Below are 23,678 nucleotides of genomic sequence, written 5' to 3' on the forward strand. Positions count from 1 at the left end.
AATTATTTGGTCTTATTTTAGCCTCTTGATTTGTTCCAGTTGGCACTTACATATCACAGAAACTCACCAAGGCTTGCTGTTTATCTTGACATAAACATTGTTTCAGACATCCTCTTCCAGTTTCTTCTGCAGAAAGCCGACAAAAATACCGATTACACTCACCTCTCCAGAGAAAGCCTGTCCATTCAGCAGATGTTCAGAACCCTGATTGTCTTCGCTACCAAAGTGAAGCCGAATCTCCTCCAGACGATGGCTGTACATCATGGGCCCACCAGAGATATTAACCAGATGCTCCTTGTCCAATCGCACAGAAACATGGCGACCTGTGTTATACATTGTCCCCCTCATCTGATGATTATAAGGAAAAAGAAAAAATATCCAGTAAGAAATAAAGTGAATAACGTTACACTGAAGCTCAATTGAATTTCAACTTTAAATGAAATTGTTGATTGCAATCAAATTTAGTTTTATTCATTATATTCTTTCAGAATGGGACACATGGCACATCTCCTGCACAGTTCTGTGGACCAGGGTTCGAGGCCTGCCTTTGTGGAGTTTTCATGTTCTCCTTGTTCCTGCATGGGTTTTCTCCAGATAATCCAATTTCTTCCCACATCGAAAAAACATGCATGGTATGTAAAGGGAAGACTCAAAATTGCCTGCAAATGTGAGGGCAAATTATTGTTTGTTTATATGTACACTGTGATTGGCTGGCGACCAGTTAGGGGTGTACGCCACCTCTCACTCGGATATAGAGCTCGTGCACCTACGTCACCAAAATCACGTGACTGGCAATATTGCCGGTCAAACAAAGCATTGTTCAATGCTAAGTCCGTTGAGACAAAATGAAAATATGTTTTATAGCACAACGCCCAGAGTTTTGTCCAACATCATGAAACATTTAGAAGGTGATAATAAATGAAGTCAACAAGTGTTATTCAACCAGATGTTATTATTGTTTGTAGTGATGGCAAAATGGAGGATCCGAGCACAGGGAATATGGGAGGCACGGTGCCAATGCGAGTAAGGGGGATAATGGAAAAATCCAAACATTAAATTGACAAAGAAAATCAAGAATCAAAGTAACTTGCACGAGGATAAAGCTCACCAAAACAGGAAACAAGACATGACTGTTAACATCAATGACAGCAAAAACAATGGACAGACAAATCGAAAGACACCAGGACCTCCATTTAATAGAGTTAAAATATCGGGTTCTAAATATGTTCATGTGACTGAAATTTGTAATGGATATGCTGAAAAAGAAAACATCTGCATTTATCAAATGTTAGGGGCCTGTCACAGGCATACCAATAAGTAATCAATTTTCCAAGCCTCTTATCCTCATAAGGGTCTCAGGAGTGCTGGAGCCTAATCCAGCTAACTTCAGGCGAAAGTCAGACTACACCCTGAACTGGTCGCCAGTTAGTCGCAGGGCACATATTAACACAATCACTCAGTGGGAATCGATCCCACGCTAGCTGCACCAAAGTCTTCATTTCCGCCAACTCCAGCTCAGCTTCCTGTCTCTTCAGTGCCACTGTCTCTATTCTGTACAGCATGGGCTGGGCTCACCACTGCTTTATAAATCTTGCCCTTCATCCTAGCAGAGACTCTTCTGTCACATAACACACCTTACCCATTCTGCCAGCTGTTCCAACCTGCTTGAACCCATTTCATCAATTCCTGACCAAACTTACCACTGCACTGGATTGCTGACTCCAAATATTTGAAGTTGTCCACCCTTGCTATCTCGTCTCCCTGAAGACTCACCATTCCACCTACCCCTCTTATTCACACACATATATTCTGTTTTACTTCAGATAATCTTCATTCCTCTCCTTTCCAGTGCATGCCTCCATCTTTCTAATTTACAGATCCACGCAGGCCGCCTAACCCACGCCTACTTAGATACTGTTGTTAAACACCCCAAGCTACCAATTAAAATGGCAGACGCAGTGTGGCCGAAGCATGTCATAAGCGATTCATTAGAACGGATTCCCAATAGTATTTCTGTTACCTTTTTTCCCATGGTATCAAAAATATCGACAAAGAGTGTACAGAAAGGCCTGAATTACTTTCAACAGGGATATATTCATAATGTCAATGTTTCCTAAACGGGAACGCCAGTTAAAGTTTCTGCAATGTGTTGGCCGGGTGGTGTATGTTGGTGTGCTCCCATATTATTGGTTTGACTAAAACTCTACAAGTGCTCAAACTCCATACCTTTTCTCACGTGCCGTGTGATCAAAGCTGCACGTCTCTGCCACAGCAGTGGAATAAACCCAGGGGGTCCAAAATCAAACCAATGCGGATGAGTGAAGTAGTTGTAGCTCAACCAACAGAAAGGAGGAAAAGAAAACTGATTCTTTGTCAGACGGATATGAACTACGGGTTAAAATGATCAAATAATTCTTCTATAGTTCCCACAGCTCTGCAAATCGCCTTTGTTCTTAAAAGTAGCAACTACCACAGTTTTCCTCCATTCTTCAGGCATCTTCTCACCTCATAGAACAGAGATTAAGGTGACGATGAAACAAAAAGGTCAATAAATACATATGCTTGGAAATAAGATGACTCATAAAAAAGAACAGTGAACAGTGGCAAATATATCCATACCTTTTGTCCACCTGTGTTCAGTTTCATTGACGTAAGATAAGGGTCAAAGATCATGTGGCTGGTCTCAATGTTGACTGGTGATTGTCTCTTCCCCACTGAGCACAAGTTCCAAGCTGAGTTTACCAAACCCCAGAAAGATGGCACTGCAATACAAATTAGCAATTGTGTTAAAAAGGTTAATATTCAAAAGATCAAGTGTCATGGCCCATTCAGCTGATTCTGAATGAGGGTCTTTTTGCAGAATTCCTTGCAAACCGTGGAATTGGACAAAAATCCCTGGCTGGACAAAACAATCGTCAACTTTTTTCCCCCAAAGGGTTTACTGTTCATTTTGACAGCTCTCTCGATTGACCAAACGCCTGTTTGTCAATTATTGCAACACACCAAGATCACCGATTAGAGGTGGCATGCTACACATTGATAGGTCATGCATGTAGGGTTAGTTTGTTTGTTGTGAATGTTGTACCAGGGTGGCACTGACTGCCAGAGACAAATTTCTCGTGTGTTGTTACACACTCGGCCAATAAAGCTGATTCTTAAATCAATGAACTATGAGCTGGTTAAAGGGGAAATCCAGTGCTTTGCATGAACAGTGTATCAATAGGTCATGTAATATGTACCCTATTTTGACAATGTGATGTTAAATCTTCTCTCATTTAATCGTGTTTTGAAATGATTTTTAAACAAAGGCCCCCAGGAGCTCCGGGCCAGCAGCCCCGGATTGTTCTTCGGATGGGAAGGACGCAGTGTCTGATGAGCGAGCTCCAGCGGCGGCCACGAGCCGATGTTCCAGGCAGCAGAGGCTGTTAGCTCCAGACCCCAAAGGTAAGCGAAAGGCCTCCACCACCATCGAAGCTCGGCTAAAGGCCTCCGCCACCACCTGAGAGCTCGGCGCGCGGAGCTCGCTCATCAGACTCCGTGTCATTCCCGTCCGAAGAACCACCCGGGGCTGCTGGGCCGGAGCTCCTGGGGACCTTTGTTTACGCACTTATGTCGCGCGTAGGCCTCCAAGTAGTCAGACTCCACGTCATTCCGCCCGAAGAACCATCCGATTATTCAACAATAATTACAGCCACAGGTTGAAATCTGTATGGAAGTATTCCTCCGTCTTCCTGATCCAGGGTTCATACCCAGTCTGACCAAAAAAATTTAAGGGCTTTTTAGGGGCATTCTTAGGGGCTGACACGAAAAATTTAGGGCCGACACGGAAAAAATTTAGGGCTGGCACGAAAAATTTAGGGCCATCGTGGGAAATCAAGAGTAAGGAAAAAAGACTCACCCAATGGTGCCATCAACCGTTCTTGGTTCATCAAATGTTCCAGTATCTCAGTACCTGTGGCAGTGATCACCTGTCGCCCCTTGTTGTAGTTCTCATTGATATGACCATTGTCAACGTCTTCACATAACAGTATACAGAAAAACTGATTCTAACTACAATTGCAACTATATACACAAATGTCTTCTACTGATGTCTGTTTCAGCACCCCTATTCTAGCTCCTTGAGGCTACCCAGTGCCTCCTCTATTTGTTGCTGCAGAGGTGCCAAAATGGCTCTCTTGTCCTTTGCTCTGCCTCTGAGTGCATTGGCCTCGGTGATAAACCTCAGATTCCTCTTTTCTTCTGCCTCCTCACACAGCCTGTCAGCCTTCTCAATAAGCGTTGATATGTCAGTCTCTATTCTGGCTTTTTCGGCTTTGAGACAGTAGAGATGAAAAGTGGGCAGCGATGCCAAATGTAGCCAGGTACGAAGTCTTCCTTCTTTCCCCACAGTGGTAGTTTTTAGCAATGTCACTGTCTGGGAACATGACTGCAAACACTTTTGAATTATTTTCACAAGATTTGTAACTGTAACGGCTGCAGATCACTTTTAAAGTCCACACGATCTCTGCCTTTAACGAGTCCGTCTTCGTGTATTGAACTACGTTCATAAAGCCTTCTGGCTAGTTGAAGTCGATGGCTGGACAACTGTAGGTGCGCATGCACTGCTAGTACCACTGCCTGAAGTTGATGCTTCACTATCTTTATATTTTAGAAACAAGATTCATACCAACGGAAGATGAGTCTTCGTCAAATCAGCGTGTCTCCTTTTTTTCCGGTGCGACTCCAGCGCTTTGACGCCCATCTTTCCTAGCTGGTAGCTCTGCTTGCACAGATGGCAGTAAAACATGTGCCGATCTTTTGGATCTCGACGAACCCAGCTCCCAAACTCCTTACTTTCAACCCAAGCTTCTTGAAAAATGCACTTCCCTGTGATACAAGTTGGATCGATGAAAGAACTACGCTACGTCGTAACGAAGACGAAGTGAAATGCCTACTCACGGAAACAAACAATGGAATATCAACAAGATGGCGACTAGTTGTCAACACGGTGACTTCCATTGACAATTTCCGGCTGATTTTAACGCCAGACGGATCGCCATTTTTTTTTTTACATAAAAGATTAATTTATTTTTTAGGGAGAATTTTGGCGGTAGAGGTCCTCCCTTTGATATTTTTTTAATTTAAGGCCTTTTTAGGGGCTTGACCGGTTTTCGCGGATTTTAAGGACTTTTAGGTGCCCCTAAATGCACCTTCGAAAATTGAGGGGTTTTTAGGGACTTTTAGGGCCGCGTGCGAACCCTGTGATCAACCTATACTGCAATTTCTTCATCAGATGAGGATAAATCCGAGAAATCAACGCTGGGCATAATGGTGTCCCATGTAATCCAGCTTTGGAACGGCTCAGTACACGTCACATATGCCCACGTAGATCATGTGACTCCCGAAAATGACAGCGCCCCTGAAAATTCGTAATTGTCGATAAAAATCTTCTCAAAACACTATTAAATGACAGAGGATTTAACATCAGATTGTCAAAATAGGGTACATATTACATGACCTATTGATACGCTGTTCATGCAAAGCACTGGATTTCCCCTGTCAAGGGAAAAAAGGCCTCCTTGCAAACTAGGGGAAATGCTACAAGGCATGCTAAACTAACTTCCTGTGAATCAACACCATCTCCAGTCAGCAGTCTAAGTACAAGAGCTGTGAAAAAGTATTCATGACTTTCTGTTTTTTTTTTTGTATATTTATCTCAAACAAATGTTTCACATCATCAAACCAATTTTAATATCACTGAGGGACAACCCAAGGAAATACAAAATAGTTTTCAAATGACAATTCATGAAGACACAAATACATCCAAACCTTTCTGTACCTCTATGAAAAAGTAATTGCCCCTGAACTTAATAAAGGGCAATGTCATGCTTGGCTGCAAAAACTGAAAACAAGCGTTTGCGATAATTGGTGATGAGACTTTCACATCGCTCTGGAGGAATTTTGTCCCACTCTTCTTTGCAGAATTATTTCAATTACACTATAATTGAGTGTTTTCTCGCATGGACTGCCGTTTAACTTCACACCACAGCAACTCAATTGGATTTAAATCCAGACTTTGACTTGACGTTTATTTAGTTTTGTTTTTTGAGCCATTCAGAGGTGGATTTGCTCGTGTGTTTCATATCATTGTCCTCCTGAATGATCCAAGAGTACTTGAGTTTGAAAGCACAGACTGACGGCCGGACATTCTCCTTCCGGATGTTCTGATATACACGTCAGAATTGATATTTCCTTCAATGACAGAAAATTGTCCTCATCCTGACGCAACAAAGGAGCCCCAAACCATCACACTGCCACCACTATGCTTCACTGTTGGCATAATGTCGTTTTAATCAAATGGTGTGCCATTTTTACACCAGATGTAACTGGCTGGACACATTCCAAATCATTTCACTTTTGACTCGTCAATCCACAGAATGTTTCTCCAAAAGTTTTGAGGATCATGAAGATGTTGTTCGGCAAATGTGAAACTAGCCTTTGTATTATTTGCTGACAGCAGGGGTTTTACCTGGGAACTCTCCCATGGATGCCATTTGTGTCCAGTGTCTTTCTTAGGGTAGAGTCATGAACACTGAACTGACTGAGGCTAGTTAGGCCTAAAGGTCTTCATATTTTGTTCAAGGTTCTTTTGTGACCTGCTTGATGAGTCGTCATCACACTCTTGGAGTAATTTTAGTTGATCGTCCACTCCTGGGAATGTTTGCCACTGCTGTCAGTTTTCTCCATTTGTGGATAATGGCTCTGACAGTGGTTGACAGGAGCCCCAAAGCCTTTGAAATGGCTTGTAATCTTTTCTAGAGTGATGGATTTCTATCACTTTTTTTCATAATTTCTTCTCAAATTTCTTTGGATATCGGGATGATCCATTGATTCTATAGATCTTGTAGTCGACTTCACATTCTACAACAGAATCTAAGTGATTTCTTGATTCTACAACTATGGCGGTAATCTGGTTTGGGTGTGGCTTGTGAAATTGAACTCACCTTTCCCAAATTTTTGGTTAGTCACAGTGACTTTGGGATTTAAAAGGGAGAGTACAGTTGAAATTCTGCAGAGTGGGACAAAATTCCTCCAGAATGATGTGAAAGACTTATCACCAATAATAGCAAACACTTGATCTCAGTTATTGCTGCCAAACGTGACAGAACCCATTTTTAGGTTATTGCCCCTTACTTTTTCACAGAGGTTCAGAAATTTTTAGATTTTTTTTCCGTCTTAATAAATTGGAATTGACATTTAAAAACTGCATTTTGTATTTCCTTAGGTTGTCTCCGAGTGATATTTAAATTGGTTTGATGATTTGAAAACTTAGTATGTGATAGATATGCAAAAAAAAAAAAAAAAACAGGAGTGGGGTAAATACATTATCACTGCACTTTGACTAAGCCTCCCTTTCATGACTGTGAAAAAGTTACACTTATGACACGTACCGTGGTCACAAAGTGTAATAGGACTTTTTAAGCATACCACACAATCAGCAAAATGACATGGGCTAATTATGAAGCTAAAGCAGAGGAAAACAGAATAAATTCATGGGTGTATAGCACACTTTTAACAACACTGACTGTACCAGTGTTCCAGCAGAGTAACCTGAACAGCAAATTACAAGGGTAAAGTGTCTAGATATAATACAAGAGCAACTTATTTAAAAAAACATGTGCTCTTAAGTCAGAATTATGGGCCTATATGGTGTCAATTACATTAGGATATTAAATAAAAAATATCAGCAGTTATTTACATTCATTTTAACTATTTTGTACCACAGAATTAAGTTTTGTTTGAGGTTATTATAATGATAGATCACAAAATTCTTTCTTTGCTCATTTGTTGTTACTCAATGTCGCTCTTCTGACGGACTACATGTATTTTATTTGGTAATAAAAAATGAGAGACGTAGTCTCTCTAAAGTATCCTTGGTCGTCCCCATGGTCCCATCATGGTAAGACATGCCTGGAATACCTCACCGACCAAAAAGGCATTCGGGAGTAATCCGAATGAGATGCCCCAATAACCTCATCTGGCACCTTTCACTGTAGAGCAGCAGCAGCGTCTCTACTATGAGCTTTTAAACTTTTGAGTTATTATGATGCTCTTTTGTGATGTGTTTTCCTTTTTCCTTTTAAGTTATTATGATGCGGGTCTTTTGTGATGCGGTTTCCTTTCATACTTTTAAGTTATTACGATGCAGGTCTTTTGTGATGCAAAATTCTGGAATGTTCCAAGGAGTGCCTATTTAAGGACGAAAAAGACCATCAACTGGGCTTTTTACCACAGCACCACTGCTTGTCATAAGTACACTGACATCTTCTGCCTATTGTCTTTGGACAATTCTGGAACATTTGCTCACTTGGAATATTCACTGGAAAGAACATTTGCCTGGTTGGGAACATTCATTCAACTTTGGTGACTATTCGCCGTTTTGTCACGTCCCATCAGAACGAGAATAGGACCCAAATGCAGGACTCGGACGATGCAAGGTAGTTCAGGGAGAAACGTTTATTATTTCGTGGTCGGGGATCGAGCAGGCAGTCAGGTGCAGCAGCGGGAGTTGGGACGTTGGGCGAAGAGAGCAGGTGAGTGGGCAGGCAGGAGTCGGTACACAGGAGAACGATCAAAGCAGGCAGAAGTATCAAAGGAGTCAGGCTTACAAGGTTGGTCGGAGAACAGGCGAAGGTCGGTACACACGGGTTGTCGATCAGGGATACCGGAGCACTCGAACGGGACATGAAGCTCAACGAACTGGCGCCGGCCAGTCGTCATCGGGGTCATATAAATACACAGCATAATCAGGCTGCATGAGGCGCAGGTGTGCGCCTACCAATCAGCGCAACCGCACTGGCACCCGCACAGCCCGGGCTGGAGCGGCAGGATCGTGACACGTTTGGCTCGACTACTCAGTCTTGGAACTTCTATTTTATGTGAGTTGTTCTATCGTACTTATGTTGTATTGTTGTGTGTGTTATTAAATTGTCTTCAACGCAATAGAAGTGCTTTGTCATATTTTGCTGGTTTGAGCAAAGGGGATTCTAGACACCCCGCTGTCCACTTTGTTCCAGAGGTGTGTTAAACAGGACAGCCCCATAACATCCAGAGGCTTTAGGAACTCCAGATGAATCTCATCCACCGCCTTGGCCTTGCCACTGAGGAGCATTTTAACCACCTTGGCCTGCCTCAGAAAACCCGGACTTTGCTTCTTTATGTGAAGGTGTGGCGATGAAATTAAGGAGGTTTTCAAAGTATTCTCCCATCTACTCAAAACATCCTGGATTGAGGTCAGCAGTGCCCCATCCCCGCTATACAAAGTGTTGATGGTGTACTGCTTCCCCCCACTGAGATGCTAGATGGTGGAAAATAATTTTCTCCAAGCCATCAAGAAGTCTTTCTCCATAGGCTCACTGAACTCCCCATCCCGACCCCCACGCCCAAGTTGTTGCTTTAGCGACCACAAAAGATGCATTCTGCTTGGCCAGACAAACCCATCACCTGCCTCAGGAGTCCCACAAGCCATGAAGGCCCGATGGAACTCCTTATTCAGCTTGATGGCATCAGTATCTCTCACCGTTGGTGTCCATCAATGGATTTGGGGATTGCTGCCATGACAGGCAGCAACTGCCTTATCGCCACATCTCAGGTGGGCCAGCTCAGGAGATGAGGCATGAAACATGGTCCACCCGAACTCGATGTACCATGCCTCACACTGCATCCAATCCCAATGGACTCTCCCACTGGTGGTGAGCCCAAGGGGCAGGGGGACCCATGACTGGCCGGGCCCTATGGGTGCAGACCCGCCCACCAGGTACTTGCCTATGAGACCCACCTTCGGGTCTGGCTCCAGATGGGGGCCCCAGTGACCCGCATCCAGGCAAGGTTGATCTCAGTCCATTATTGTTAGTCATAATGGTCTTTTTGCTGTACTTTGTCTGGTCCCTAACTTTGGACCTGTTGGCCACTCATCAAAGCGTGCACTTAAGCCTGCCAGTTCCAGTGCTCCATCACCAAATTATTCTTGGTCCCACATGGTACACCAGCCCGACTTGTTACTCCTGCCCATAAGAAAACATTTCCTTATTATCTACGCCTGGCGCGCCGAACTTTCAAGGCGGCAGGCCGCACGCCGAACTTTCAAGGCGGCGGGCCGGGCGCTGAACTTTCAAGGAGGCGGGCCGCGCGCGGAACTTTCAAGGCGGCGGGCAGTGCGCCAAACTTTCAAGGCGGCGGCGGGCCGCGAGCCGAGCTTCCAGGCGGCGGCGGGCCGCGAGCCGAGCTTCCAGGCGGCGGCGGGCCGCGACCCGAGCTTCGGCGTGCGGGGCTAACTGTCTCCACCGCCTGGAAGCTCGGCTCGTGGCCCACGGCCACCCGCTATGTTAGCGTTTGTTTGCAATTACAGAGGTCAAATGTTTCCTGTAGTTGTTCACCAGGTCTTCACAAACTGCAGCAGGGATTTTGGCCCACTCCTCACCACAGATCCAAAGATTTTCTATTGGGTTTAGGTCTGGAGACTGGCTAGGCCACACCAGAATATTGATACGCTTCTTACGGAGCCACTCCTTGGTTTTCCTGGCTGTGTGCTTTGGGTCACTGCCATGTTGAAAGACCCCGCCACGATCCATCTTCAATGCTCTGATTGAGGGAAAGATGTTGTTCCCCAAAATCTCACAATACATGGCCACGGTCATCCTCTCCTTAATACAGTGAAATCGTCCCGTCCCATGTGTAGAAAGCAGGGTGCTACCACCCCCATGCTTCACAGTAAGAATGGTGTTCTTCGGATGGAACTCATCATTCGTCTTCCTCCAAAGACAGTCAGTGGAATTATGACCAAAAAGTTCAATTTTGGTCTCATCTGACCACAAAACCTTCTCCCATGACTCCTCTGTATCATCCAAATGGTCATTGGCAAACTTAAGACGGGGCTTGACATGTGCTGGTTTAAGCAGGGGAACTTTCCGTGCCATGCATGATTTTAAACCATGACGTCTTAGTAAATTACCAACAGTCACCTTGAAAACGGTGGTCCCACTCTTTTCAGGTCATTGACCAAGTCCTGTCGTGTAGTCCTGGGCTGATTCCTCACCTTTCTAAGGATCATTGTGATCCTGTGAGGTGATATCTTGCATGGAGCTCCACTCAGATTGAGATTGATTGTCATGTTTAGCTTCTTCCATTTTCTAATGATTGCTCCAACAGTGGACCTTTTTTCACCAAGCTGCTTGGCAATTTCTCCGTCGCCCTTTCTAGCTGTGTGGAGTTGTACAATTTTGTCTCTGGTGTCTTTGGACAGCTCTTTGGTATTAGCCATGTTACAAGTTTGAGTCTTACTGACGGTATGAGGTTGACAGGTGTCTTTATGCACCTAACGACCTTACACAGGTGCATCTGATTTGGGATAATACATGGAGTGGAGGTGGATTGTTAAAGCCAGACTAACAGATCTTTGAGGGTCAGAATTCTATCTTATAGACAGGTGTTCAAATATTTATTTGCAGTTGTATCACACAAATAAATCGTTAAAAAAATCATATATTCTGATTTCTGGATTTTTCTTTTTAGAATATCTCTCTCACCGTGGACATGCACCTATGATGAAAATTTCAGACCACTCCATGATTTTTAAGTCGGAGAAAGTATAGCAGGGTGTTCAAATACTTGTTTTCTTCCCTGTATACCGCTCTTTTTCAGTATCTGAGTCTCAGGAGACTATGAGCTTTCATCCTGGAGTTGAAGACATCATCTGGTGTGGCTGGTCAGGCCATAGCAAGAATGGTAGTCTCTCCAGCATCCAGGAAAGATGAGTGCAGTTGCTGGTCTATCTGCCTGGGTTGAAGCCTTTCTTCTTTGTCTCTTTGCTTTTGACAACCCCTGTTTAACTCCCCATCTCCAGGCCAGTTAGTCAGAGGCAGTGGCTTCCTTGGTGTCCATATTAATTTCAAGGGTTTTCAAGGTTTCTCTTGCAGACATCTTTAAGGCGAAGTTTGGGTCTGCCTATGGGATGGGTTACTTGTGTCTCCAATAGAGTAGGTCCTCTGAAATTCTTCCATCTTCCATACGCACTACATGGCCAAACCAGCGCAGATGCCTCTTTAAGAAGATTATACATCCTGGAAATCATGGCTCTGTCCAGTGTGCTTGCGTTTGTCCCCTTGTACTGCCAGGTGATGCCCAGGATGCGGCAGAGACAGCACATCTGGAAGGCACAAAGGTTGTGTGTTTGGCTCTCATTTTCCATGCCTCACTTCCATAGAGGAGAGCGCTCACGACACAGGCCTCATACAATTAGAGGTTTGTGTGCTCAGTCAACTTGGTGTTTGTCAAAAAACTCTCTTGTTGAGTCTCGCCATTGTAGTCGTGGATTTGGTGATGCGTTTGTCGAGCTCTGTGTTAGAAAGAGAGAGTAGACATTTTTCCTTTGCAGCACCAAACTTTGGTTGGGTTTTCTGTGTTCCTGGAGTTTATGCGGAGTCTGCCAGCTCTCTTTGAGCGACAGATTCTTCTGCTCTGTAGTTTCACCTTACTGTACAATAGAGTGGTTTGTATCGCAACCAGTGTTCTGGTAGCTGGGAGTGAGGTTGACGCATGGACGGAAATAATCTGCAGCCTGCCTTGCTTACAGTCGATGATAGCTGTTTTTTGGGTGTCACTCATGTCTTGATAATTGTCAGAGAAACCCGATTTCATTGTTCGGACGTTCCATGTTCTCATCTTCAGGCCAGCAAACTTCTCTGCCTGTTTTTGTTGATCGACTTACTGCTTGTTGCGCATAAACTCCACATAAACATCAGCAACAGCTGTCAACGGGCAGGAGGCGGGGTACACCCTGAACTGGTTGCCAGCCAATCGCAGGGCACATAGAGACAAACAGCTGCACTCACAATGACACCTAGGATCAATCTAGAGTGTCCAAGAAATCGTGCATATTTTTGGGATGTGGGAGGAAACCAGAATGCCCGGAGAAAACCCACGGAGGCACGGGGAGAACATGCAAATTCCACACACACGTATACAAACTATTTTTTATTTAATCTTACCTGGAACAAAGCTTCCCTGTACCACTTGCTTGTATGCCCACCAGCCTTCATGAATTTTGAGTGGATTTTGCTGGGCTGTGAGATGGAAAAAAAAAAACAAAATTAATGGGCACCGTCTTGCTTGAAATCCCATTGCACAATGATATATTCACAAAGGAAGTAGGATCATTGAGACAACACAAACTGTCAGAGCCTAAGTGCAGATAAAATCATCTATACATTTTCTGAGCTGCTTATCCTCATGAGGGTCACGGAAGTGCTGGAGCCTATCCCAGCTGTCATCGAGCAGGAAGCAGGGTACACCCTGAACTGGTCACCAACCAATCGTAGGGTTCATGGACACAGACATCAGTTGCACTCTCAATCTCACCTAGGGGCAATTTTAAAGTCTCCAAATAATGCATGTTTTTGGGATATGGGAGGAAACAAGAGTGCCCGGAGAAACCCACACAGGCACGGGGAGAACATACAAACTCCACAGAGGGATCGGAACCCTGGTCCTCATAACTGTGAGCCCTATGCTCTATAGTTGTGTCACTGTGCCATCTCGGTTAAGATAAGCTGTAGTTATTTTTATTTTGTTATTTTAGAGTGTGGCGGCACGGTGGAACAGCTGTAAAGCATTGGCCTCACAGCCCTGAGGTCCAGGGTTCGATCCCAGCCCCGCCTGTGTGGGGTTTGCATGTTCTTCCCGTGCCTGCGTGGGTTTTCTCCAGCCACTCCAGTTCCCTCCCACATCCCAAAAACATGCACATTAATTGGACACTTTAAATTGCCTATAGGTGTGATTGTGAGTGCGGCTGTTTGTCCCTATGTGCCCTGTGATTGGCTGGCAACCAGTTCAGGGTGTACCCTGCCTCCTGCCCATTGACATCTGGGATAGGCTCCAGCACTCCCGCGACCCTTGTGAGGATAAGCGGCTAATAAAATGGATTGATAGATTTTAGAATGCAAGCACTCAATTTTGTTACCTCAATGAGTCTGTTCTCACATTGCTATGTATTGAGTACTGAAGTCTATGACAGTATATGGCCTTGTTCAGTATTTCAAGGAATTTATTGGTCATACCAACACAACTGAGAGAGCATGCTGAAACAACGTGAGATTATATCTGAAGATGAAAACATGGCTGCACCTCAAGCATAGACATGGAAAAAGAAGCTCATACAAGACAAATTTTCTTCTTTCCCTGTCTTTTCCTTTTACAGTGTCTGTTGTTTACTTCATTATTTCTTTTCTCATTCACCATAGGGTTAGTGCTAACTCAGAGAGCCTTTTGAGATTCTCAAAGAAACATAAACTGACTTGAGGATCCCTGCTCCCGCACTGAGCAGAAAAAAGGCAAATTTGTTGACTTCGACAGATGATTTACTTGACAGAGTCACAGGAGAGTATTGTCCTATCAATCAATGAGAAATTGTCAATGACACATAACCTTCTTTGACAAGAATTTGTCGAACTCAAAAACAGCTCTGAGTTCCACAGCAATGTCAGGACCTAAGATGAGATAATGCTCTTCTCAGACCAAACATGATCAGCGTGAACGCAATTGTAATTGTGTTGTTGGATTTGTAAATCCGCAGACTGGAATATAAAATCCCAACAAAAATCACAGTGGACATTCAATAATGAAGCATGCATGAGAATCTCATTTTCTTGAGAATTCCAAAAAAAACGCACCATTAAACCAAGGCACAAATTTAAAAAATCCACGAAGATACAGTCAACAAGATTATCTTTCACCATGTTTATCAATTAGGAGGCCCAAATCCAGGAAACCGACCACATTCCATCATTACAAAGTTTGAACACTTCCAAACAAAATGTCAGTGAAATTAAAAGTTTGTGAGCTCAAAGGTTCTGAATGAATGACCAGTTTCCTCAGCAAATCAATGAACGGGGTAAACTCTTGTACCCATTGATGAAGTTCCACATTCAATAAGGGAAACGATTGTAGCTGGTTGTCAATGTCGACGATGAACTGATGAAATGTTTTGTGATACCATCGTCACGCCCTGGCTGTTCTCGACATGTACCACGTATGATCTGTTGTCAATACCTTATTTGAATTTTATTTCATTTTTTTCAATTTTTGTTGATAGAAACAAAAGAATATAATCAGAGCATGCACCAGCATTTATTTGCTTTTCTTGTTCGCACACACTCTTAAGAACACAATTTTCACGAAATATCCTTGTGCACTATAAAGAACCACACACATTGCCTCTTTATCATTCTTTTTTTCTTCTTCTTCTTCTTTTTCTTTTGCCTCGTCCCGTTAGGGGTCGCCACAGTGTGTGATCTTTTTCTCTTAAGCCTATCTCGTGCATCCTCCTCTCTAACACCCACTGTCCTCATGTCCTCCCTCAAAACATCCATCAACCTTTTCTTTGGTCTTCTTCTCGCTCTTTTGTCTGGCAGATCCATCCTCAATACCCTTCTACCAACATACTCACTCTCTCGCCTCTGAACATGTCCAAACCATCGAAGTCTGCTCTCTCTCACCTTGTTTCCAAAACATCCAACTTTGGCTATTTCTAATCCTACCCAACCTGTTCACACCAACCGAGAACTTCAGCATCTTCATTTCTGCTACCTCTAGATCTGCTTCCTGTTGTTTCTTCGGAGCCACAGTCTTTCATCCGTACATCATGGCCGGCCTCACCACTGTTTTATAATCTTTGCCATTCATCCTGGCAGATACTCTTCTGTTACATAGAACACCAGACACCTTCTGCCAACTGTTCCATCCCGCTTGCACCCGTTTCTTCACTTCCTTACCACACTCTCCATTGCTCTTGATTGTTGACCTCAAGTTTTGAAATCGTCCACCCTCACTATCTCTTCTCCCTGGAGCTTCACTCTTCCTCCTCCGCCCTTCGTATTCACGCACATATTTGCAGTTTTACTTCTTCTCATCTTCATTCCTCTCCTTTCCAGTGCGTACCTCCATCTTTCTAATTGTTCCTCCGCCTGCTCACTGCTTTCACTTCAGATCACAATACCATCTGCGAACATCGTGGTCCAAGGGGATTCGTCTGTCAGCCTATCCATTACTGCCGCAAACAGGAAGGGGCTCACCGTAGATCCCTGATGCACTCCCACCTCCACCATAAATTCTTCTGACACACCAACAGCACATCTCACCGCTGTTCTGCTCCCCTCATACATTTGAAAAATGTACGCGTGTGGTCAGTCATGCTCGCAGACAAAGTTATGGGTGTGATTAGGGATGGAATCTTAAGACCTTAAAATAACTTACTAGATTAATATAACATAACTGTAAGTTAAAAATAAAATAAACAAATACATAACTGAAATAGAAAACAAATTTCAAACTCAGAAATGTTAATTTCCAATTTGAACTGATATTAGTAGCACATGATGTAAAACTGTATTTAAAAATATTCAATAAAAATGCTTGATCTGACAAACATTATCTGAAGAAAACTTAAATCCACTGGCCAGTCAAGGAATAAACACGAACAGTCTATACCCGCAATGTTTTGAAAATGCTGAAAGTTTAGTTCAACATAATCGGCATTAGTAGCAACTTGCTAGCGATACATTGTAACCAACATTTCTGTCGGTAATCGTGATGTATTGTTATAATCTAGTGTAATTTACGGTGGTATCGATATTGTCAATCCATTAATGAAAGCTAGCAGTAGATGATCGATATCTTCCTAAAGCATGTAGAGGGGAAAAGTTTTCAACTTAAAGATAACGCGGACCACAGGGAAAATGACCCTTAGAGCTGACATCAAGTCAAAGTAAATCAATATCTCATACGTATTATAGTTAGCGGGGCGGGTAGTGGGTGGGGAGGTGCATGCCCCGACTGCCGTAAATAGGAGGTTGGCTTGCTAGAACGCGCCTTTATGTGTGTGCGCTCGAGGTATTGGCCACACCTGAATCAAGCGACGAGGTGGATGACAAATCTCTTTTTTTGTTTTTGGGCACACAGTCAAACCATCAACCAAAACTGCCTCGCGATGGACACATTGAGCACCCCTGGTGTAACAGAATTTCCTTTTACCTAACTCATAATGTTGATGACTTTGAATGTTAATGCGCACACAGTAAGTGAAGAAGCTCTGAACATGCACTTGTGGCATCACTTCCGGACATGCTCAGTACGGTTAACTTGCATAACTTGCATTTCCTGTTTCTGGGTGAAGACTGATTGTTTAGGAGCAGGCTTGTTGAGTTAACATTGATAAAATAAACACGTAAATTAATGTCAAGACTACACAAAATAAGTGATGTCTTTCAATATTTTTTCTACTCAGAACAAATTTTACGCGTGATTTTTCGTGCTCGACTGGCGATTTGAGAGCGCAAAGGTGCGCGAGCGCTGTTGTGCTCATCTGTGAGTGACTGTAACTAAACCAAGTCAACTATGAACTATAAATGTGAGAGGTCGTTTGTAGCTTTGTTTATTTTCTTTTTTTTTTTAAATACACAATGATATCCCCGTCTGTTTTTCTTGGTGTAAAACTCAATTATTGCTTGCAGAATATCTTTAGCAATGCATGTTGAAAGCTAAATGATGCTCCCAAACAGTTTTAAGGTTAATGTTATGTCGCCTCCTATATTTAAAATACAGAATTAGCTTTTTGTGCCCTGTATTGTCTGTGCTTTCATCCTTGATCAGGCTGTACCAAGGTGGGATTTTAACATTATACACCATCTCATCCTGTACTTTCTACTTTGGCTTCAGACCAGATCTTTTTTACTCAAAAAGAGAATCTCGTTTCAACACTTTTTCTTCCATTATTCACAGACCCTGACATTCATTAAAGCAACAGCACTTCTCTTTCTTTTGCCATTATTATTGAGAGTAAACACAAGCACCATGCTCTACGTAGCCCAGAATGTGTGGGTGGACGGTGTTTCTAATTATGAGTGTACCCCTTTAAGAGCTGAAGGTGGGCGGAATCAGATAAACAGCAGGAGACCTTGTGCTTCCGTGTTTAAAAAAAAAAAAAAAAAGGCAGGCTGTGGTTCACTGTGCTGATTGGTTTCCATGTGCGCTAAGAATGTTTATGTATTTCTACTCGTAACACATTTTACGCGTGTGATTTTTCGTGCTCGATTGTCCTGATTTGTGAGCCCGAAGCCGCGTGAGCATGGTTGCGCTTGTCAAATGTGAGTGACTGACACCTACGGGACATCTCACCGTTGTTCTGCTGCCCTCAAACATGTCCTGTACTATTCTAACATATTTCTCCGCCACATCAGACTTGCGCATGCAGTACCACAGTTCCTATCTATCTCTCAAGGGAAATAATCCATCTGTGGTACACTTTCTAGGCATGAAATCATATTGTTGCACGCAGATACTTATTTCTGTCCTGAGTCTAGCTTCCACTACTCTTTCACTTACTTCATTGTGTGGCTCATCATCTTTATTCCTCTCTGGTTTCTGCAGTTTCTAGCACAGTTTCCTTCCATTCTTCTGGCATCTTCTCTCCCACTAGTATTCTATTGAATAAGTTGGGCAAAAGCTCCACAGCCACCTCTCCAAACTGCTTCCATACCTCCACTGGTATGTCATCAGTCTTTCCTATTTTCATTCTGTTCAGTGCCTTTCTAACTTCTCCCTTAATGATCAATGCCACTTCCCGATCATTCTTGCTTGCGTCTTTTTACTCTACCTTCTCTTCCATTCTTCCTTCATTTGCTTCTCAAAGTAGTCTTTCCATCTACTTAGCACATCACTGCCACCAGTCAACATACTTCCATCGCTATCCTAAATCACCTTTACTTGCTGCACATTCTTCCCATCTCTATCCCTCTGTCTGGCCTTCCTGTAGATATCCTTTTCTCCTTTTGTGTCCAACATGGTGTACATGCCGTCATATGACTCTTGTTTGACTTTCGCCACCTCTACCTTTGCAGATTATTTTGGGCAGAAAGCATTGAGCATGTGGGGGTGTGTGGGGATACTGTGAATGTTGGGACCACCACAGGATAAGCTCAGGAATAGGTGTACATAATGTTTTGGACAAAGGTCAAGATGTTGTGATTCTGAGAGAGCCGGTGGAAAAGCCGTAATGCTAGAGGTTAAGGGACAGGGTTGAAATTATTTTTTACTATGGAGTAGATGTGAAGAGAAATGGAGTTGGCATTATTTTGAAGGAAGAGTTAGCTAAAAATGTACTTGAAGTGAAGAGTATCAGATAACGTAATGAGACTGACACTTGAAATTAAGGGTGTTATGTATAATGTGTGGAGCTGTCACCTTATCATGGTGGAAGGGTTTGTGTCTCCCGATTAACCTCGGAGCTAAGTTCTCTGGGGCTTCACTTCAAAAAGGTCCTAGGTGAGGGTCCAGACAAGATCTTCTTCTTCTTCTTTCCCTTTTGGATTGTCCAATTAGGGGTCGCCAAAGCATATTTGTTTGGCACAGTTTTTACGCCAGAGGCAACCCCTCTGCATTTAGCCAGGAAGAGAAGCTTATACCACCTGGTATTCCCAGGCAGTCTCCCATCCAAGTACTAACCAGGGCTAAACCTGCTTAGCTTCCGAGATATAACGACATTGGGCGTTCTCAGGGTAGCATGGCCGTAAGGCCAGGGACAAGACAAAGTGCAACTCCAAAACCCCAATGATGAGTCCAAATGTTGGATGTCGCTTCCGTTGCCTGGACGTGGGTAACCGGGCCCCATTTTGGAGCCAGGCCTGAAGGTGGGGCTCCAAGGTGAGCGCCTGGTAGCTGGGCCTGCACTCATGGGGCTCGGCCGGGCACAGCCCAAAAGGGTAACATGGGTGGGTACCATGGGCTCACCACCTGTGAGATGGACCATAGGGGTTGGGTGCGATGTGAACTGGGTGGTGGCCAAAGGCGGGGACTTTGGCGATCCAATCCCCAGCTACAGAAACTAGCTCTAGTGACATTGAATGTCACCTCTCTGGCAGGGAAGGAGCCCGAGTTGGTGTGTGAGGTCGAGAAGTTCTGACTAGATATAGTCGGACTTACCTCTACGCACCGCTTGGACTTTGGTACGATTCCTCCTGAGAGAGGTTGGACTCTGTTTCACTCAACAGTTGCCCAAGGTGAGAAATGCTCACGTTCAGGAAGAGGCAGGTGACATTGAGTCCGAGTGGACGATGTTCCACGTCTCCATTGCTTAGGCGGCAACCAAAGCTGTGGCCTTAAGGTGGTCAGTGCCTGTCGTGACGGCAACCCCCAAACACGTGGGATCCTGTAAAGCTGAAGAAGGAGTCCTATCGGGCATTTTTGGCCTGTGGTACTCCTGAGGCAGGTGATAGCTACCGGATGGCCAAGCGGAATGCATCTTCGGTGGTCACAAAGGCAAAAACCCGGGTGTGGGAGGAGTTTGATGAGGCCATGGAGAACGACTTCAAGACGGCGTCAAGGAAATTCTGGTCCACTGTCCGGCGTCTCAGGTGTGGAAAGCAGTGCACCGTCAGCACTGTGTATAGTGAGGACGGGGCACTGCTGACCGGTGTGGAGAACCTTAATTCCACCAGCATGCCTTCCCATGATGAAGCTGAGTGTGGGTTCTCTGAGGCGGGCCCTTCTACCTCTGGGGTTGAGGTCACTGAGGTGGTTAAAAACCTCTTTGGTGCCAGGGCCCCGGGGTAGATGAGATTCGCCCGAAGTTCCTAAAGGCTCTGGATGTTGTGGGGCTATACTGGCTGACACATTTCTGCAACATTGCGTGGACATCAGGGACAGTGCCTCTGGATTGTTAGACTGGGTTGGTGGTCCCCTTTTTCTAAGAAGGGGGACCGGTGGGTGTGTTCCACCTATGGGGGATCACACTCCTCAGCCTCCCTGGAAAGGTCTATTCAGGTGTGCTGGAGAGGAGGAGCCATCGGAAAGTCAAATCTCAGATTCAGCAAGAGCAACGTGGTTTTTGTCCTGATTGTGGAACAGTGGACCAGCTCCACACCCTCAGCAGGATCCTTGAGGGTGCATGGGACTTCACCCAACCAGTCTACATGTGTTTTGTGGACATGGAGAAGGCGTTTGACCATGTCCCCGGGGAGTCTTGTGGGTTTTTTTCAGGAATACTGATACTGACACAGGTTGTCCAGTCCATGTACGACCGCTGTCAGAGTTCGGTCCGCATTGCCGGCAATAAGTCAGACTTGTTTCTGATGAGAGATGGACTCCGCCAAGGCTACCCTTTGTCACCGATTTTGTTCATAACTTTTATAGACAGAATCTCTAGGCGCAGCTGAGGCATAGAGGGTATCCGGTTTGGTGGCCTCATTATCGCATTTTTGCTCTTTGCAGAGGATGTGGTTCTGTTGACTTCATCAAGAAGTCAAGCGTGAAGCGGATGGGATGACAATCAGCACCTCAGTCAGAAAAGGGTGGTGTACCATCGCCGGGTCAGGGATGAGATCCTGCCTCAAGTCGAGAAGTTCAAGTATCTTGGGGTTTTGTTCGAGTGAGGGAAGAATGGAGTGGGAGATCGACAGACGGATCGGTGCAGCGTCTGCAGTGATGTGGAAATTGTATCAGTCCGTTGTGGTAAAGAGATAGCAAAATCAAAAGGCAAAGCTCTCAATTTACCAGTCGATCTACATTCTTACCCTCACCTATGGGCACAACCAATTGGTCATGACCAAAAGAACAAGATCCTAAATACAATACTAACCCTAAAATAATTGGCGTTTGTGGCAACAAGCTAGCGATACATTGTAAACAAACATTCCTGTCGGCAATCGTGACGTAATCTTGGGGGGGGCGGCACGCACCACGGTGACTGCCGTAAATAGGAGGCCGGCTTGCTAGAACGGGCCTTTATGTGCATGCGCTCGAAGTATTGGCAACACCTTAATCAAGCGACAAGGTGGATGATAGTCTTTTTTTTTTTTTTTTTTTTAAACGCCGCCACACTGCCTCGAGAGCGACGCAATGAGCACCCTTGGTGTAACTGAATTTCCTTTGACATGGCTCATGATGTTGATGACTTTCGACATAAATGCGCTCTCATTACGTGAAGCAGTTCTCAACATGCGCTTTCGTACATGCTCCGTACATTCTCAATAAGGTTAACTTGCATTTCCTATTTCCGGATGAATACCGGTTGGAGCAGGCTTGTTTGGTTAACAACATTTATGAAATAAACACTTAAATTAATGTCAAGAGCACACGAAATAAGCGACGTCTTGAGAGAATGCAAGGGGAGGGGCGTTACTGTCACTCGTGTTACTGCCTCAACATGGCTACACTCGTGAAAGCAAAACAACAAACTCAAACGCATGTTTGTCCAATGTTGTCAACTCATATCCGGATTAATTTTAGGCTCAATTTTCCAGCGCTATTTTCATGAAAATTAAAAAATCTGGAATTCCAGGAAAATCCGGAGGACTTTCATCACTGATTCTTTTTCATTCTTTTGAATGTTATTAATGTTATAAGGAATTGTGTGTTAAAAATGTTCATTGTAAGGTTGAAAATGCCATTAGATGCTAATCTGAGAAATACAGGAAGTAGGCTGCATATATTATTTTGAAGCCACACTGATTGTGTGCCGGGGGGATAATACTTCCTCTTGTTCAAGACTTTTCCCAGAGAGATAGGGAGATTATGTGTGAAGAAAAATCGGTGAACACCGGGGCAGCCCAAGGTAGACATTTCGGACACAAAGTTGGAGAGCACAGTCTTCGATGGTTTGGACATGTCCAGAGGGGAGAGAGTGAATATACAGATAGAAGGGTGATGACGATGGAGCTGACAGGCAAAAGAGAATGAATAACAAGAGGAAGACCAAATAGAAGTTTAATGGATGTTGTGAGCGAAGACATGAGTGCCGTTGGTGTAATCGAGGAAGATGCAGGAGATATAGTGAGGAAAACGAGTATTTGAACACCCTGCTATATTGCAACTTCTCCCACTTAAAAATCATGGAGGGGTCTGAAATCTTCATCGTAGGTGCATGTCCACTGTGAGAGAGATAATCTAAAAAGAAAAATCCAGAAATCACAATGTATGATGTTTTTTAACAATTTATTTGTGATACACAGCTGCAAATGAGTATTAGAAGACCTGAGAAAACCAATGTTAATATTTGGTACTGTAGCTTTTCTTTGCAATTACGGAGGTGTAGTTGTTCACCAGGTTTGCACACACTCCAGGAGGAATTTCGTCCCACTCCTTCACACAGGATCTTCTTTAGATCAGACAGGTTTCTGGGCTGTCGCTGAGAAACATGGAGTTTCAGCTCCCTCCAAAGATTTTCTAATGGGTATAGGTCTGGAGACTGGCTCGGCCATGCCAGAACCTCGATATGCTTCTCACGGAGCTCCTTGGCTTTCCTGGATGTGTGCTTCGGGTCATTGTCATGTTGAAAGACCCAGCCACAATCCATGTTCAATGCTCTGACTGAGGGAAAGAGGTTATTCCCCAAAATCTCACAATACATGGCGCAGTCATCCTCTCCTTAATACAGTGCAGTCGTCCTGTTCTATGTGCAGAAAAACACTCGCAAAGCATGATGCTACCACCCCCCATGCTTCACAGTAGAGATGGTGTTCTTGGGATGGAACTCATCATTCGTCTTCCTCCAAATACAGTTAGTGATGATATGCTCACTGGTTCCAACAGGCGGTAGGCCCAGTGATATGTCGCATTGACTTCAGCTGTTGTGTTTCCACTTTGTTTCAGCT

General features: G+C 44.2%; 1 protein-coding gene and 1 pseudogene across 8 annotated transcripts in view; both read right to left on the reverse strand.

Annotated features, from left to right (window-relative positions):
* Window positions 1-23,678, reverse strand: part of ca10a (carbonic anhydrase Xa) — a 148,450-nt gene that overhangs the window by 81,961 nt on the left and 42,811 nt on the right. For all 8 annotated transcript variants that reach the window (XR_009793536.1, XR_009793539.1, XR_009793537.1 and 5 more), the window contains exons 3-5: window positions 13,026-13,100; window positions 2,620-2,762; window positions 163-348 (exon numbers count right to left, since the gene is read on the reverse strand). Coding sequence is in view for 3 of the 8 variants with exons in the window: in XM_061809738.1 (XP_061665722.1) it covers window positions 163-348; window positions 2,620-2,762; window positions 13,026-13,100 (404 nt within the window). In the remaining 5 variants the exon portion in view is untranslated. The remainder of the gene's footprint in view (window positions 1-162; window positions 349-2,619; window positions 2,763-13,025; window positions 13,101-23,678) is intronic.
* Window positions 19,485-19,603, reverse strand: LOC133496112 (5S ribosomal RNA; annotated as a pseudogene).

The sequence above is a fragment of the Syngnathoides biaculeatus genome, chromosome 22 (assembly GCF_019802595.1).
Source record: "Syngnathoides biaculeatus isolate LvHL_M chromosome 22, ASM1980259v1, whole genome shotgun sequence".
Classification (NCBI taxonomy): Eukaryota; Metazoa; Chordata; class Actinopteri; order Syngnathiformes; family Syngnathidae; genus Syngnathoides; species Syngnathoides biaculeatus.